Genomic DNA, 18,973 nt, shown 5'->3' with positions numbered 1-18,973 from the left:
ATGTACGGTCTTGGCAACCCGATACTTGGCTGCCCGCAAAGGGGATTGGCAGATCCACATGTTCCTGTATTAGCCCCATTAGCCACAGCCGACAGCTATCGAGCGGAGAGGTGGGAGAGCAGCACGCTATCTGACTAACCCTCCCTCAGGTTTTTAAAAACCAGTCTAGAAGGTTCTGGCCATGAAGCAGCCTGAACGACAGACTGTTTGTAAATGTTGCTAGGAAGATTGAGCTCACAGACTTTCATTTGCCAAATGTACAGGTACTCAGGATACTGGGGCTGAAGGACTCTGATTCAGCTATAGCGTGAGAAAGCAGGTGTGTCAGGGCCACATTACCTGGAGAGGCGGTGAAGTCCAGGTACCTCCGCTCCGTGCTCAGGATGAGGGGGTTTATGCGAGGCACCACGTTGGGCTGATCCATCAGGAAGTCCACCACGTCCGCCTCGTCGCTCAGCTGACCCTGGTCACATGATCAGGGTGATTAACTATCCATGGCTGGCGTAACTGCAGTCACAGAGAGAAGTATCCGGGGTCCTACCATGACGACGGCTCTCTGGAAGAAGTTGGTGGCGTCCATGATGCGCTGCAGCAGGATGGTCTCCAGCTCATCGGGGTCCATCTCCTCGCTGCTCAGGGGGACCCCATTAAAGAGAGCCAGGGGAAGGGGGCCCAGCCCACTCTTCCTGTAGAACACGCTTCCAGCCTGGGGCAGCCAATCAGAAAGCATGATTCTGTTAATGACAGTCATTTAAGCCAACACACACACACACGCACATGCACAACACGTGCACACATGCAAACACACATACATTAAACACACACACACACATGCAAACACATATAAAAGCACACACGCACACACAACTTTCACTGCTGCACAAAACAGCTCTGCACATTTGCCGCCTGATCTTGATGTGCTAAATTGACTTTCCTCATATTTTCTTTTATCTGATGTTTTATGTAAAAAGTCTCCTTTTGCAGTTCAGTGAACAGTAACCTCTGTGAATCTATTCACATACAGGTTTGTTTTTCCTCCAAACCCCACACTGTTTCTGCACTCTGGGTTTGAATGTCTTCTTTCTACACCACCATCGAACAACTTTCATAGAGAAAAGAAATTCTGAGTATGTCGCACTCTTTACTGAAGCACAACGAGGCTAAAAAGCCACCGATTATTGCTGTGGAATCTTAATAACCCCTCCTGTCTCCATGGATGCATTTGTCATGCGACCTGGGGTGGAGTCAGTCAGGTCAGAGCCACAGACGAGACGTCATTCACACTGAAGTGCATGAATCTGCGCACCTCTGCGTTTGAAAAACAGCCTGTATGTTATTTTCCAACTGCACCTCCTGAAATGTTCACACAAAAGGTTGTTCTTGTTCAAGGAGCTGGTGATAATTAAGCATTCTGGCTGAATCACAAGGGCCTGCTCTAATTACATGGTGCTATTAACAGAAAAACTGGTTAATTCATTGTTCGCAGACCTGGTAGGCAACAGCACTGGCTCACATACTTTCTCAGACCAGCAAATCAGTCATGGAAAGGGTATACTTTGTTTAACCTAAAAAAAGACTAAGTCTAAAAGAATGCGTTTTGTCACGTTGTTAACACATAAACATCTTACCATCTATTTGAACATGTAGACGTATTAACACATCGACCGTATTAGCACCCGCATGCAGACTTTACCAAGCGAGGTGCACGTAACTAATTCAGTGTTTAATTTGACTGGTGTTACGGTCAATGAAGAGCGAGAGAGAGAGTGAGACAGAAATGTTTTTATCTTTTGGCAGGCTTTCCTCGCAGGCAGCAGCTGCACAGCCAGCGGGCTGACCTTTCACATGAAAAGCACACACGCGGCCTTCTGCTCACGCATGGCAGGTCTGTACCTTTCTTCTGTCGTCATACAGAGACTCCGGCCCGAGGATCTTGGCGGCGTTGGCATTTGGGAACTTCTTCTTCAGGTAGGCAGCCACCGTCTCGACAGACAGAGTCTCTCCCGCCTCCACTCGGCTGTATATCTGCAAACATGCAAAAAAGTGCATTCTGGGAAACGTCCACCAAGCGCTGCACAAGGCAAAGCATTCCACCCCCCGAGGTGCATGAAAAGGCCGCTGCTCACAACAGAACTGTGCTCTCTGGACTCTTCGGTATTAATGCTAATAATTATTACAAATTTTTATTAATACTGAGAAAACAAACATAATGAAGTCGGTGTTGTCACAACAGCACACTACACACACACGCACGCATACACACACACACACACGCACGCACGCACACACACGTATGCACACACACACATACACACGTACACACGCGCGTGCACACACACACACACACACACACTTGAGATACTCACAGACACCATGGACAGGAAGGCCTGGGAGAAGTCGTACTCGTCAGCGATGTAGCTCAGCACTCTGAACAAAGCCACTCCTGCATCCACATAACCGTCGGCTTTGTCATCAGAGCTGACGACAAAAACAAACCCGATCCTGAAAAAGGAGCAGAACAAAAATGCGTCTGAGCATCCAAATATGCTGGTAAAATACAACCAAACTCGTGCTAACAAACTGACCAACCAAACGACACTGCAGCACTATTGCAGATGAGGGTGTATAATGTAATTACACATCTATACTAATGGACATTATTATTATTAGCCTTGGGTGGCACAGTGGATAGCCCTGCTGCTTCACAACAAGAAGATACCGAACATCTCCCCGTGTCTGTGTGGGTTTCCCCTGGGTACTCCATTTTCCAAAAACATGCAGGTTAGGCTAACTGTAAATTGCCCGAAGATATGAATGTGTGAGTGAATGGTGTGTGAGCCTTGTGATGGATTGGCAACCTGTCCTGCCTCTTGCACACTGCATGCTGGGATGGATGGACTGAGTCAGATCTATGCACGTACAGGAGAGACGGGCGGGGCACGGGCAGGTAGCTCACCTGAGGGGAACCTTGTGTGAGTAGAAGAGCTCGGCCAGCCTCACCAGCTCCGCCGTGTCCTCGTGCGCCGGGTCGATGAACAGCACCTGGGGGCAGGCCAATCACGGCGGGTCGCACGCTAGGCATTGGGACACCTGTCCCAGCAAAGCTCAACCAACCCCAACCCCAATTACTGATCGCCTGCCTGACAATTCACTTGCAACTAATCTGTGCGCTGTTGGTGCGGTCATGCTCTCTAGCCACAGGGTGGCGCTGGCGGTGCGCTGGGACGGCCCGCGGGCGACTCACCAGGTTGAAGAGGTTACGGCGTATCTGGCGGATGACGCCGGGGAAGGTGGCGCGGAGCAGCTCCTGCAGGCTGGAGGGCCAGCCGCGGTAGGCGGGGTCCGTCTCCATGTCGTTGATCCACTGGAAACCGAAAAAATAAAAGAGCAAAGGAAAAATACCGATTTAAAAGCGAGGAGAAAGCAAAACCTGCAAAAGGCAGTTTTTAACGGTCCCAGTTCACCCTCCTACAGCTTTCCCAACCTCAGCCAACACTTTACATTACACAATAAAGCAATGCTGGTGTTAAATAAATAAAGTCACTGACAGGCTGTAAACTGGTCTTCCCAAAGCGAAGCCCTGGCTTTTTCATTTCAACACTTCGTTTCAGAAGTGCAGAAAAACTAAGAATAATACCAGAGATGAAAGCACCTCTCTACACAGCAACTTTCATGGATGCATTTGATTAAAAAAACAAGAAGGTTTGTTCTTAAAATTGGCCAATGCAGTCCTTGGATGAATATCAACCCTCTTTCTCACACACAAACACATTTTTATTTTATGCACCACCAAGGCTGTTGTCTACATTTGCATGAATAATGGCAGCTATGATGTAATCATCATCATCACCAGCATGTGAGGGAATGAAGGGATTGGTTCCAGGGCATTTCTGCTCCAAGCACACACTGACAGGTCGGCAGGAATTTACAGGTGTGGGGGGGGGAGGGCAATCAAACCATGACTGCATTACAAGGGTGGGACCATTCAGTCGAGTCAAGAGTACCTCCCAGCAGATTCTTAAAAGTTTAGAAAGAACTATAATCGGAAAATTTGAATTTTTTATTTTTTGCATCGTTCAAAAATAATTACCATTGTAACGAGTCAAAGCGTATACAGCCTACAAACAAGCCGTAGCTTATCAAGGAGTGTTGTTGCACATGCTAGCCTACGTGGGAGAAAATCCTCTGTGATGCCTTTCTGAAGCTGTGAAAGAGGCTTTAGGCACAAAAAAGAGAGAACTTGAGTAAACACAAGGACAAATCAGTTTGTAAACGGTCAGAGAAAATTGTAGAATGTCCCTCTCCTACTCACTTCAAAAGACCCTCTCTTTCTCTCTCCCTCTCTTTTGGTCTCTGTCCTCCTCTAACACACTCACTCTCACTTACTCAGTGTCTCAGCTTTTACCTCAGTTTGCTCACATTTCCAGAGCATGTACATGTATCAGAAAAACACAGCACAACCCCACAAAATAAGAAAAAGGTACTACTATGAGCAATTTACAATTACAAGAAATAAAACAAAATACAGAATTAGAATCTCCATCTTTTTCATCCCGTCTCTCATTTAATCTATTCCTTGCTTTTTGTCAGTTCTCCCTCTCTCCCTTTATTCCTCTCCCTCCCTTTCTCCCTCTCTCACTCTGACATTCTTTCTCTTTCTGTGGTGTCATCTGCTACAGACAGGTCCCTGTGTGCTTTGGTCCTGTGCTAGCATACTAATGCCCCTCTCCCACCCCACCCCCCTGCAGCCAGCCAGAGAACACGCACACACAAACACACACATGCACACACATGCACACACATAAACGCATCTACACATACAACGCACACACACACACACAGGCTAAAGGTCTGCATTCTAACGTGAACCCAACGAGGTGGAAGGTATGTTTGGGCTGGGTATCGGGCACATTTTTAACTCCGTGATGTTGGGTCAGATCAGGTATGTGCCAAGCAAAGCCAGCCTGGAAATTTACAAACAGTAGCATAGCAACACTTCTGCCATGTGTTAATGATTGACAACAATAGCGCAAAGCTTCCAGTATTCGTACTACACAATTATGCTAAACTAGAAAATTAAAACAGCTGTATTTGACAGCACAGGAGCGACAAATGTATTAATGTCGCATTCAACAGGAAAAACATGTTTAAAAAATAAGCATGAAAGCTCAAATATGGCTGTTTTAATCAGTACACCACAAAAATACATTTTGCTTGGTGCCACTTATCAATCTTTGTTAACACCTTCACTAGCAGCTTTCCTGCTGGAAACACTGCATTATTTTCTATTGCACTGTGTGGTGTTGTTGCTGTATTTCAGAAATCGGGCTTGGGCCAAAGAGCTTGTGGAGGTCATACTGTAATGGGCATGAGGAAAAGAATATGGGGGGCTTGACGAAAAATTGGTGTGGGGGGGGGGGGGGGAACGATACCTGGGTGAGGGTCAGAAGTTGCCTTCAGTCTGCTGATAGACAAAGCTTACAATAGAAGAATACAAAAACAGAAGAAGGGAAGCAGTTGTGTTTTGCCAGCAGGCTTTTAAATTATTATCAAAGAGCGCATGTTCATTTGATTTAAAGGACAGCGCAGGCAGCAACAGGACACATGAATGATGAATCCACCCCCTTCCTGGGGACCGAGCAATGCAGTAATGCTGTCTGGAGAATGTGAGCATTAATAATTAATATTTCATATTTACTTAAGAGATTACCTCAGGAGACTTCCACAGTGTACACTTTACTCATTACCAATTTATGCAGCGGGGTAATCACTGATGTACCCTTGATCTGGGCCGTAACCCTAAAGCACAACAGCAGAGAAACACCTGGGATTGGGATTCAAACCCGTAGCCTTATGTTCACAAGCTCCAGGGCCTCATGAAATGTAAATGGGGAATCCACCATTGGATCTACCCCAGGAGTCTCAGACCAGCTTCCTCCTCAGGCCTCTGAGCTCCCGGCCCCTCCGGCTCCCGGATCCACTCCGGCCTTTGCAAGCAGCCCACAGAGAGTGCTTTCCCGCGCGCTACCGGAGAGAGCGGAGCAGCTCACCGCTCCCAAAGCCGTCAGCTCTGACAGGGGGAGCTCCGTACAGGCGCATCCACTCCACGGGCAATTAGCGAGAGCATCGGCGGAGACGGATGAGCACGCTGCAGAACTTCAGCCAGACCCAAACTGACGAGTTTTTACCGGCGCCGAACGTCGCTCTGTTAGCGCCGATGTTGTGATGTATGCCGGGGGGACCGGTGCAGTGCAGTCTGGGATTGTTAACCAAAGGCAGCAGCTGAATGTTAAGCCCTCAGTCACAGCGCTGAGCCAGACTCAACGCGTGGTCCTGCATGCGGTATGGGGTCCGGCGTTAGCCACCGCGCCCAAGGCATTTTCATAATTCGTTAGCGATGCGAGACCGCGCGGGGTCTGCGGTCTGTGCGTCTACGCGCGCTCTCGGGGGAGGACCGCTGAAATCCGAAGTGCTTAATTAACGCTCGCAGATTCGCATTCCGCGGGTACGCGCGTCTCGTTTCGCAGGCCCGCGGCGCGGTGTCCGTCGCCGAGCGCACTCACGGTCACGGCGGGGTGGCGGATGTCCAGGGCGTAGCCGTCCTCCTGGGGGTGCACGGGCAGCCTGAGCAGCCGGCTCTGCGCCTCGCCCTTCAGGCCCAGGCTGAACAGGCCCTCCAGGACCCGGGCCTCCCCTCGGATCATGTCCAAAATGCTGCCGGAGACAAGGACGTACAGTAAGCATACGACCAGGAGAACGCTCATTCATCATTTAATAACAGGGCACTGCTGGGATTTCACTCTCTCAGTGTATTCATCTTTGAATATAGCCTGAGAGGAATTTATTCCAGACTAATATCTGTAGCTGGAAAAGCTACAAAATGGTGTATACAACAGCTACATTCCCCAAACACACTCACCTGAAGGGGTTGTGAACATCCAGATCCACGTGGAGGCCGTCGATAAACAGGCTCGCGTCCCCTGGCTGAATCCCCAACGTTTCGGTCAGAACCTGGAACACAAACAAACATCCCCACTACTGGTCACCTGGAACACAACACCTCCCTCCACCCATATCTACCAGTTACCTAGAAGACAAGCACACCCTCATCTCCTGAAGCACAAACATCCCAGCCCATCCCATTTGTCAACCAGGATAGATCATTACCCATAACCATCAATACATCAGCAAGCACATTACCCACAGTCACCAATCCTTCACTAGGAGGTGATACACGCTCCACTCCCCTCCTCCCCCACCAGGGGAAAGACCGGTAAACACTGAATATTTCACATAGATTTTCATGACTGATATGAATGCTGTGTCCATCAAGCCACTGAGGTGAGGATCACAGCTGACTATGCATTCCATTTAATGATTCATTCTCACGCTGCATGTTCATGGGTAATGTTTCTGGATGTCACAAGAAAAGTTCCTCTTAAAAAAGAAAAACTTTTCTTGTGACAGAGAGCATAGAGGCTTTGAATCCTGATGCCTTTTGCTCAGCCCTTTTTATTGTTGTATAAGCCCATTAATCACCTCTTGGTTCAGGCGTGATTTAACTTGCTGGCTATCAAAGCCCTGGTGAACACGGAGAGTGAAGCACTCAGAACACTAGACAAGAGAGCGTCTCGGTTTGGAGAGTTTTCAGGAAGCTGGACAGTCAGTCACTCCCTGCCTGACAGGAGGCATCTAGACAGGCCTCAAAGACAGACGATGGCTCACACACACTCCCTGTGCTGAGGTCAAACACCTCCACCCCCTCTACATCTCTAACTGAGATCCAACACCTCCACCCCCTCCACATCTGTAACTGAGATCCAACATCTCCACCTCCTCTACATCTCTGACCGAGAGGTCAAACACCTCCACCCCCTCTACATCTGTAACAGAGATCCAACATCTCCACCTCCTCTACATCTCTAACTGAGCACATATTTGTACTGCTGGTAACAGGGGAAGAGCTGGAGTAGATTGAAACTGTACTTATAATTCTGCTCAACCCAGGGTGATTTAAAAAATGACATTATTTTACACAAGGTAGATTTGTCCTGTAGATTTGAGCTGAGGATCACCCCCCCCCCCCCCCAGCCCCCACAGCTCGCACACAGCATTTCATCCTGCAGGCAGTGTCCTGCGGGTCACTTTGTAGACCCCGTATCGCTCTGTACCGCATCACATCCTGTCAGAGCGCATCACATCCTCTCTGTCCACGCTTCCAGCCATGGCTACAGTCTCACATGGCAGCCACATGCATGGCTGTTTACTGAGCACACCACCTCCAGGGTACAACAGCAATGCCCCATGCCATATTCCAGCCTGCAAATGCCCAGATATAATTCCCCAGATACAACTCCAGACCTTACAAGTTTATCAAAAGCATTACAGCTGTGAAAGGCATAATGGCAGCGTCAGACATTACAGCTGCACAAAGACATTACAGCTGAACAGACGTTACAGCTGTGTCAAAAAAAGAACAGTGAGGTGTCAAGTAAAGCGTCAGAAGAGGCGCTCACGGATGAAATCCCACCTTTTGATTTCCCTCGATTTCTCTCCTCATCTCCTGGTTTACGGCCACTCTGGTCAGGGATCTGTGGGAAGAGCGACGCGGGTACAGTCAGCGGCGGGTCCCAGCAACACGGCGCAATCACAATTTAATTTCCCCTGCCTCCGAGGCCCGCCGCCGCTGCCGACGCCGCCGTTACCGCTGGCTCCGGCCCGCCGCTTCCCGCCGCGTCAGCACATTCCGTTTATCTGCTGTGCCACAGGCGCTATAAAACCCATCTCACAGCAGGGGAAATTACAGCGCTTCCCCGCGCCGGCTGGACACTGGCCGCCAGCCAGGGCTCGGCCGAGAGGAGCCTCTCCGAAACTTAAAAAACTATTTTCAGAAACTTGTCCTCAGGAAGAAGTCGATACTCCGACTCGGCCTTTGAACCGAGGTGCCGTTCCCAGCCCTGCTGCTTTTTTAACCGTTTTGACCTGCGGCTGAAGCCCAGGCGGTCTGTGTCTCCCACGCTCTGCTTTCCCAGTAAAAATGCATTTTTAATAACTGGAGTTGGTGCGCCAATTTGCTGGCTTTGGTGTAAAATTCTGGCTGAGGTAAAAACAGAATCACAGGTGATGTGGAACCAGAGGTATGTGGTCACCTGGCTCTATAGGGTCACAGGCGAGGTGGTTACCTGGCTCTATAGGGTCACAGCAGAGTTGGTTACCTGGCTCTATAGGGTCACAGGCGAGGTGGTTACCTGGCTCTAGAGGGTCACAGATGATGTGGTCACCTGGCTCTATAGGGTCACAGCTGAGGTGGTTACCTGGCTCTATAGGGTCACAGGCGAGGTGGTTACCTGGCTCTATAGGGTCACAGGCGAGGTGGTTACCTGGCTCTAGAGGGTCACAGGTGATGTGGTCATCTGGCTCTATAGGGTCACAGGTGATGTGGTCACCTGGCTCTATAGGGTCACAGGTGATGTGGTCACCTGACTCTATAGGGTCACAGGTGATGTGGTCACCTGGCTCTATAGGGTCACAGGTGATGTGGTTACCTGGCCCTAGAGGGTCACAGGTGATGTGGTCACCTGGCTCTATAGGGTCACAGGTGATGTGGTCACCTGGCTCTATAGGGTCACAGGTGATGTGGTCACCTGACTCTATAGGGTCACAGGTGATGTGGTCACCTGGCTCTATAGGGTCACAGGTGATGTGGTTACCTGGCCCTAGAGGGTCACAGGTGATGTGGTTACCTGGCCTGAGAGGGGAAGTTCTGGCTGATGTCCCTCAGTAGCTTCAGGGCGTCAAACTTGGTTGCAGACATGATTCTGGCAGCTGCCTGGAAACTCAGATCTGAAAGATGAAAAAAAAAACACATTTTACATCTTCATATTTATAACTGCGCATTAAAAAGCAGAGTTTTATGTTATCTGCCTTTTTATAACCGCAGATTAAAATGTTGCATTTTATGTTTTCTTCATATCAATAACAGCAAATTAAAACCTGCACGCAATCAATGCCACTCCTGAAGTGAGCACTGACACATAAAACATAAAAACAGGGACAGCCACAACTGGAGTGATTTTGTTGACATGAGTGTCAGGAACCTCTCATTCACCATTCGGGGCCATAGGAAACTTCAAAGGGTCTCTAGCATGACCTAGAGATAAGACACAGAGAGCAGGAACTGGTGGGGGTAGCCATAAGAGGTGTAAATATATAAGTGTGCGTGAATATGGGTGGGTGTGTGTGTGTGTGTGTGTGTGTGTGTGTGTGAGTGAGTGTCAACAGGGGTGGCCTGGAAACCCCATGCAGTCATTCCTCATACTCATAGGATTCCATACCTTAAAAATTGGTTAATACACCTACAGACAATATGTTCGGGATTCTGGGTCAGACCATACCAGAACTGGAGTGTAACTGCTGGCTTTGTAACGTGGTTTAATTATTGCCTGATCAAGTCTCTCCACATCATAGCTTACAAACATACCCATAATAGCCAGAGCTGTCCCTCCCAAAAAGATCTGAAAGCGCTTCATATCCAATGTCACCATAATGCTCACCAGTAGAGAGGGTTCATTTACCTGTAACCTTAAAAAGATGTGACCTTTTCTAGATTGACCTGAACCAATAACAATATACCATAAAAAGGAAAAATTGAGTACACAGGTGAGGATATACAGGTACTGAGTGCACATGTGAGAGATAAAGGTACTTTACCTTGCAGCTCCCACACTTTGAGAGGCGCCATGTCATTGCTGCTCTCCAGCAGGTGTTTCTGAAACTCTCCCAGCTGCTTCTGTAACTCAGGGTATGACTTCCTACAGGAGGCAGACAGTTACACACAAACATCAGCAGCAGTGATCTGACCGAGTGCACAAAGAAAGTCTGGGGCTGGTAAGAGGCTCATCCTGCCAAGGCACTGTTCTAGTGCATGGATGGGACAGGGGGAGTCTGATTATGAACTCAGTGCCAGTGCCGACTGTGGCCAGCAGCCCCACACAGTAAAGCACAATTGGCCCTAACATCACTCAGCGATGGGCGGGTTTCAGATGGCCAGGATTACAGTATCTCATCATTCACTGGCGAACCCCACTGGGCTGATCAGGCCCCTGCCTGTTGAGCTGCAGATGCAGAATCTTCCACTGACTCATGTCTGTGTGAGTGCAATTCGCAAACTGTGATGTGATAAGAAGTGGTGGCTGATAGGGCATGCATTGGAAGAGGACAGCAGAGGCTTGTCAAAAGCAGAGGTTAGAGCGGAGAAATACGATTGGCCATTTCAGATTTGGAAGAAGAGTATAAAAATAATGGTGTCCGTGTGTGTGTGTGTGTGTGTGTGTCTCACATGCTGACCAGTCTCTTCGTGAGGCAGCACACAGCAGAGGCTTTTACGCTGAGGTAAAATCATCACGAGCCACATAAAGCCGCAAGGTTCCCACCACTTTGATCTTCAGCAGGTGAGTGCTCAAGTACTGCTCTTTACTACAGTCACACTGTGGTTATACTTAATTTGCCACAAACTTTCAATAAATATGTTACTACTAATTTACTAAGTATTACCCCACAGACAACACCCCCCCTCCCCCCTCACCAAGGCAGATCACTCACTTTAATTTCCAGAACAGAAAGCCCTGAACTTCATCATTTTCATCTTCCTCAGCATTTGGCGCCGCTTTTGAATCTGAAGTTAATTAAACATGTTGGTTACTTGAACAAACTCAGGTCAGTTATTCAGACATAATCACAGCTGTTATCAACACACAGTAATGAGGTTACTGTCGCTGGCCTGAAATATCACATGGGTGTGTTTTTGTGCAGGGTCAGTGCAGCTTAGCAAAATGGGCTGCAGAGTAAAAGGAAGCACGGTGCGAAGGCCATACTGCGTATGGTTGACCTGAGCCTTTGTGACTCAATGGCGAATGTTACCGCGACCACACAGGCCAACATGAGACTGTGCAAAAGATGTTTAAAAAATGTAATGATAATAAGACGACAGACACCTTTCACTTGTGTATCATCCACTGCTTTGTACTCGGTGCTTTTGATGGCCAGTTCAACCCCATATCCAGACAGCCGCATCTTTCCCACCTTCTCTTCCTATGGGAGAGAGAGAGAGCATAAGCACCCATACGTAAACAAAACATCACCGAAAGTTACCATGAACCCTGATGAAACAGTGGAGTTTCAGTTTTGTGCAAGCAACTGTTTCGCATCCTACAGGGAGACAATGGGCTACGAAAGAGAGACCTTCAAAAAAAGTTGCATATGCCTTTTGGTGACTAGTAGAGTCTTCCACGGACTCATGTATGGCTGTATTTGCCCAGCATTGCCATCATAGAATCAAGCGCACATACAGCCAGCTTACATGGGCACATGGGGAAGGGGGTGGGGGCCTTGAGGACATGGGGTATTCCCAATTTGCATATTCAAAGATTCTGCCATTCTCAATGAGGGTACAAGTGTACAGATGCTACTAAGCCACTTGCAGTAGTTTATTTAACATTTTTTTGGTGGAAAAACCATATTAAACAAATTATTATTCAACATAAAACATTTTCTAAGGTTTTAAAATACACGTGGAGTGGTCCTTTAACATTTGTACTTCTTTGTTTCTTTATTAATTTTATTTATGTACATATTTTTGCAATTCACGCGGGAATTCAGTATTTCTCCTGTGGAGAGAATTATCAGACGAAAAAGGTTTTAAATTCACCTTCACTGAAAGCCTGTGCGAAACAGCGTGAATAAAAATGACAGTGTGGAAAAGCCTTCCTCCGCATTCTTAGTTCAAAGTCCAGATATCCGTGTCTTGCTGTGCTCTTAAAATATTCCCACACACCTCTTTTCAATGCACTAGCAGTCCTAACATTGCAATATGAAGACATAATCCCACTTTTTTTCTCAATGGTCTTTGAAATCAGGTTGACAGCCAGTGAAAGTTTCTGGTAACACTAAAATTATTTTAGTCTCTTTTTTAAAACCTACTTTCGAGAAAGCCTGACTCAGGTCTTCATTCAATAAGTCCTCAGTGTTTTCACCCTAAACCAGCTGACTCTGTAGTGCGGCTGCAGCTTCATCATTAAAGCAGGAAAGGCTGTGAGAGAGGCACCCCGCTCACCTGCGTACCTCCACCACACTCATGTCTCAGGGGAAGGGGCAGGTTTTGAGAGAATTGTCTTAGTGGAACTCATGGTCCAACAGTGGCCCAAAAGTGCATATTGAAACTACAGCGGTTATGGAGGGCAGGCGGGCTAAGTATGGAAACTGGAGTGGTGGCTGGCAGAAAGCATCCATTGTTGTAGTTTTAATAATCGCAACTTGTTAGCAACTTAGTTTTTTTAGGGCACATAACGGCTTTGAAATTCACGGCTGAGATATTAATGGGTGTAATTTATTTTTATTTTTTTATTTCTTTAACCTTTATTTAACCAGGAAAAAAAATCTTGTAGAACAAAACGAGAAACTCTCTTAGGCTTACATTAACCACAGACATTATTTTCCCGCAAAAATCGAAATCCCTACAGGAAAAAAGCATTAGGAAAACTTCCTGGTTTTAGGACTACAACCTGTAACACTCTAGTCAAAGGCCAGTTTTGCACAATTTTATGCAGGGATGAAATACTGTAGCTCCACAGAGATATTTATTTTCTTATTTCAGATTCAACCAGCACCAATAATGAAATGATTTCAAAATTACAGCACATAATAAAGCAAAAAACAATTCAACTGACTGACAACACAAGATAAGACTTATTTCAAAATTGCTGAGCATGTGCAGATTGTGAAATTTAGAATGCAGAACCCCCTGGAGAAAAGTGAACCTCCCCCACCCAAAAATAAAAAATCAGTATTGGTGAGCTTTGAAAGCTGGAAATCCATTTATCTGTGGAAGTCTTTCGCCAATATTTGACACTGCTTTTCAATATTGAGAACATTTTTAAATATAAGCATCAAGTCACAAAAGCTCAGTGATGTAATGGTATCAGCCACCAATTAAATGGTAAATGGTTAATGGACTGAATTTATATAGTGCTTTTATCTAAAGCGCTTTACAATTGATGCCTCTCATTCACCCATTCACACACACACTCACACACCAACGGTGAAAGGCTGCCATGCAAGGTACCAATCAACTCGTTGGGAGCAGTTAGGGGTTAGGTGTCTTGCTCAGGGACACTTAGACATGCCCAGGGCGGGGGATCGAACCGGTAACCCTCCGACTGCCAAATGACCGCTCTTACCTCCTGAGCTATGTCGCCCCATTAATGCATTTATTTCCTGAGAGGGCATACCACGGTTGTTTACTGGATGAAATATGCCACCCCGTATCTCTGTGACATCATCACAATATTTCCCTTAATTAATTCAAGGCAGGAAGCTCCAATGTTTACAACTGCACAGCTGGCGATATAATATTCAGCACTGTTAATAAAACTCATGCTGATGATTCCCCTGTGCACACTCAGCACATGTTCATAACAGCATGTGCATGTTCTTGATTGTATATTACATAGACCATTTTTACTGTATGCAGTGTCCTCTAGGATCTGTGGTCACTCAAAGTCCAAGTTCTGTAAAGGTTAGTATGCACAGTACCCAGATCACAGCCACCACACAAATAAGACTGATGGTTTTCACCACCATAAAACTCATTTCCATTTTCATTGAAAATATTTTCATTACTGCAACAGTCAAATTATGCTAGTTTGTAGATAAAAGCGGTGAGAGGGAAATTTTCTTGAGTTAGGCATTTATTTGCCATTGTTAGGATAATAGTTTTTTTTTTTTAAGTGTTTTGTTCTGAAGCAAAGCCATAATGCAAAGCCACTCGTAAGCCAGACATGGCTTCAGTACTCACCTGTACAAAGTGGCGCAGGACGTAGACTAGCTTTTGCTCTCTAGCCTTCTCAGACAGAAGCTTGTGGAAGGTGTTGAACTTTTTGGTGCCGATTTCGGCGTAGAGAATGGCCACGGGTAGTTCAGTCACGTTACCTCCCGGGTACCTGTGGTCCATCTTATACAGGTACGGCTTCGGCCTGCAGACCAGAGGGAACCAAGACAACTCAACAATTTCAGATGCTTTCACAAACTATGCGGCTTTGCAATCTCAAATATATACTGAATATACTCACATGAATGTGTAATTAAAAATTACACAAGGATCTGGTCACTGTAGAAGAACCATAATAGTCTGATACAAAAAATTATTGTACAAATGTTGCCCAAAAGTCATATGTATAGATGCTTATTCCCACCAATGGGCCATCGAATCTTTAAATTTCACAAATTCCCATGCACAGCCACATGCACATTCCCATGCAGACACTCATAGTTTAAATCCTGTCCACAGGATATGAAGCATGCAGAAAGCTACCTGCCTGCTGCTGCCTTCAGAAGCTTCTTCACCTCCTTAGTGCTGCAGGTGTGTTGGCCGTGGACGGCGACGAAGGCGGAGCAGCCTTCAGGTGGCGGCTCGTCATTGGCTATCTTTTGGGTAAAAATTGTCAACAAAAACAAATTTCAATAAGTAACTGAATCGATGTCTTCCTCATCCCTAATTGAAGTAGCTGTAGATAAAGAAATGTCTCTCAAAAGCGCTTAACGCAATGTGATGAAATGGTGTGCAATTGCAAGCAGCACTACCACACACAAGCACAGAAAAAAATGTTCTTCAGTGAACATGCAGATCGATCCAACTCCCGTTTATACTATACTAAAAATATGTCCTGTCTTAGACTAACCATGAGCATGACACCAGGAAGGTCACAGGACAAATTAGAAGCTTTCTTATCGGAGATAATCAAACAGGCTTGTCTATGCTCAGAAAAATGAGCTTTTCAATAGAAAAAGAAGAAATAAAAATGGTTTGCAAGTGGGTTTTCCAATGCATTGTCACTAAACCCAATGAATTTTACTAATACAGGTTCTTTGTTTCCGACACACCTTAAAATCCCTGCTGTTTATCAGTTAAAGCAAGGAAAGCACAACTACAGCAGCAAAGCCATCTGCCTCAAAGCAAATTAAGTGCATTTAATGCAATTAGAATTGTTCAGAACATCTCAGCATCTCCACCTGTGATTCCCAAGCAGCATGTCAAACCCACAGTATGCAGGTTCGAGAACCAAGCGTCTCTGAAATGGCAGCGGTGCGGTGCGGTACCTGTTGGAATGCGTGCACCGCAGGTGAGAAGGCCCTCAGGGACAGGGAGAACTTCAGGAGGCTGACCTGCAGGTCGGACACAAACTGGCCCGCCTTCTTGATGATCAGGTTGTAATACGTGCGAATGGACTCTAGAGAAACGACAGAGAGGATCACACACACTGCATGTGAGGACTTCCTGTGTGACTGCAGGAAGTGGAACACATGCTGATTTAGATTGTCCAATACAAATGTGTTCCTGTCATCACACTGAATAGTACAGCTACTGAAAATATTATGGAGAAATAGCATTACATCATCAGAGTAAAGATTTTTTTTTTTAGATTACCCATTTATATCAGAACATTATCTAAAATGATTCAGATGACTGAAAGCACCTTGTTCATGGGTAGAACAGCAGTACTGAACCTGAAAACCTCTGTTCTTTTGTCACAACACAAGCCTGACTGTTCCTTGTGATAACTATTCTCAGTACTCTTTTCCGTATTCATTAAGCACACTGTGTGATCTGATAAAGCTGTCCTGGGACCAGACAAACAGGCAAAACCCTCATGGACAGAGTCAAAGGAAATGATTCTGATTGAGGAAAGCCCATCAAATCAAACGGTTTCATTTCTATCAATGTGCTGAATCATTCTGAATGGCCTGCCAGGGTATAATGTAATGACAATAAATGCCAAGCTGTTTTCTGGCATTCCGTCTAAATGCTGAGCTCACACAAATGTTGAAATTCATAATTTTACCCAGCAGAATAAAAATTTAATAATATATACTAATATTGCCCCCATTTCAAGTCACCCACTTACCACCATTCTTGTACACTGTTAATTCTTTCACAGTCTCGACAAACTGCCAGAATTTTTCTTCACCATCTTCTGCAATAAATTCACTGGGGAAGACCAAACAAAGTCATGCTTTATCCGAATGAAAATGAACGCAAGAAAACAACGTGTACAAGAGTCGCAGTAACAACATAACAAACTGATTATATGTGCATCTAATAGGCTATATGTTAAAGAACTCGCAATGTTCCGGGTCATAAATCAAGTTTACAGTTTGCCACGGGCACAAAGGTTATGGACACAAAGCTTATTTAAAAAATATGTATTTTTGTTTCGTACAAAAGAGCTCAAGCAAATGCTAAATCATCGCAGATTGCCTGTGTCTGACTGTCAGGCGTTGCGTAATTCACCTGGAAAGTGTGTGCGGTATTTTTGACTGTGTGGATAGGCTGAACGCAGCGAATCACGGCCCACGGTACCTCGTCTCCAGCAGAAGAGGTGTGACGGGCCACTTGGCGTTCAGGCTGGCAGTGACGCCTTTGGGTGCAGCCTGGGCACGATGGCAGGTCAGCGCGAGCACCAGCAGCCAGAGGCAGCATCCCATTTTCAAATGCTGAAACAACCATTTAATGGGACACATGCATATGTGGCTTATATGTCTAAAGAGACTACGGTGCTATGCTTTGCTGAGGCACCACTCATCCTCACAAAAACACACACACATTTAACTGCATGCCAACACGCAAACACATACATACAGCCAATTGCTCACACACTCCCGAGTTAAGAAGCATATATTGTACATTGCGGGCTAGCTACTAAAAGGAAGATACCACTTAAAATACTCACAAGGCTAAAAAAAACTGTTTCAATGGAGACAAAATACTTTACTGATTCACGGGCAGGGCATAATAGTTGCACGTGTGAGCGATGTACTAGCGAATTGCTTCCGTTCACATATTGCTGTATAAATGGATGTAAACTGCGTAACTCGCCCTTAATGAGGGCCTACGAAATGTCTACAGCCAACATGCAATGATGTATCATTTCATGAGTGTGTGATTTGTGCAATCCAATATTTTACTTTCATCTTTAAGGTCATTCGCTGTTTTAAAAAAGTGTTTTATAAGATGGGCAGACGCAGTCCTTAAGAATTAAAATTCGACTTTTGGATTCCCCCTTAACTCTTTGCTTCCTTGGTTATTTTTATTATTTCAGCTGCAGTTCTCATTACTAAAACCTGAAAAGTTTACATCGATTAATAAGTGTGCTGTGTCTATTTTTCAAGTTCATGTTGCGACTGTAATTAAATTAGATTGCTAAAACGTTACGTAGTTTTCCCAACACCAAGCAACGAGATCACATCTAATTATAGTGTTACTAACAATCAGATGCCACGTAGCGGTACGCTGACGAGACAATAGTATCTAGCTACGGGAACAAGCAGACACGAGTAAAATGACACAACGCAGTTCTTCATGTTCTAAGCCCAGTTGCGTAGTATCTCAAATTCAGATAGCTAAGCGAATCCATAAATAAGCGCAAGTTTCAATGATCTCGCTGAACATTCCTTCATGGAACGAGATAGCCGGCTCAGTAGCTATGATTGAAGACACCAAGCTATCAAGGTAATAATTTGCTAGCTGTGATTGTATCGCAACGAATTGCCAAATATTATGCAAGACAAGCGGAGCAATACAACATCTCAGTTTGTGAACATTTTCACACTGTTATCACCTACGTGAGCAACTGAATCTACAAAGTGATTTTCTTACCCCAGTTTTACTGGCCGGTGCCATTTTTGGGTCTTCTCACTTTAATTATGTCTCCGCCTACCCACACTTTTCACGTCAATTCATACCCGCAGAAAATGTATAATAATCTGCGAGACATGCAGGTTAAGCAGCGACACGAATATATAAACTCGTGCGAATGAGCTGTACCATAGAATTTAAGCGTAAACTGTAGACTACATTAGCCATTTACGGCCAGGGTTTTTTCAGGCATGTATACGGACAGCTACAAAAATCTTTTGAGGT

The 18,973-nt window shown here is 45.8% G+C and overlaps 1 protein-coding gene across 4 annotated transcripts in view; it reads right to left on the bottom strand.

Annotated features, from left to right (window-relative positions):
- Window positions 1–18,934, bottom strand: part of uggt2 (UDP-glucose glycoprotein glucosyltransferase 2) — a 46,870-nt gene extending 27,936 nt beyond the window's left edge. For 2 of the 4 annotated variants that reach the window (XM_035393744.1, XM_035393745.1), the window contains exons 1-19: window positions 18,710–18,934; window positions 17,414–17,547; window positions 16,959–17,041; window positions 16,153–16,283; window positions 15,368–15,480; window positions 14,852–15,029; window positions 11,994–12,090; window positions 11,602–11,674; window positions 10,711–10,811; window positions 9,744–9,843; window positions 8,531–8,591; window positions 6,920–7,011; window positions 6,564–6,714; window positions 3,245–3,364; window positions 2,957–3,042; window positions 2,367–2,502; window positions 1,894–2,025; window positions 542–706; window positions 340–463 (exon numbers count right to left, since the gene is read on the bottom strand). In XM_035393744.1, the coding sequence (XP_035249635.1) occupies window positions 340–463; window positions 542–706; window positions 1,894–2,025; window positions 2,367–2,502; window positions 2,957–3,042; window positions 3,245–3,364; window positions 6,564–6,714; window positions 6,920–7,011; window positions 8,531–8,591; window positions 9,744–9,843; window positions 10,711–10,811; window positions 11,602–11,674; window positions 11,994–12,090; window positions 14,852–15,029; window positions 15,368–15,480; window positions 16,153–16,283; window positions 16,959–17,041; window positions 17,414–17,547; window positions 18,710–18,733 (2,101 nt within the window). In that variant the 5' untranslated portion in view covers window positions 18,734–18,934. Of the gene's footprint in view, window positions 1–339; window positions 464–541; window positions 707–1,893; window positions 2,026–2,366; window positions 2,503–2,956; window positions 3,043–3,244; window positions 3,365–6,563; window positions 6,715–6,919; window positions 7,012–8,530; window positions 8,592–9,743; window positions 9,844–10,710; window positions 10,812–11,601; window positions 11,675–11,993; window positions 12,091–14,851; window positions 15,030–15,367; window positions 15,481–16,152; window positions 16,284–16,958; window positions 17,042–17,413; window positions 17,548–17,783; window positions 18,287–18,709 lie in introns of those variants that run through there. The other 2 variants (XM_035393746.1, XM_035393747.1) reach the window with 2 other exon arrangements.
- Window positions 18,935–18,973: the final 39 nt, after the last annotated feature.

This window comes from Anguilla anguilla, chromosome 15, assembly GCF_013347855.1.
Source record: "Anguilla anguilla isolate fAngAng1 chromosome 15, fAngAng1.pri, whole genome shotgun sequence".
In the NCBI taxonomy this organism is placed as follows: Eukaryota; Metazoa; Chordata; class Actinopteri; order Anguilliformes; family Anguillidae; genus Anguilla; species Anguilla anguilla.
The sequence above is the reverse complement of the archived record's forward strand: the minus strand, read 5'-3'. Positions and strand labels throughout refer to the sequence as shown.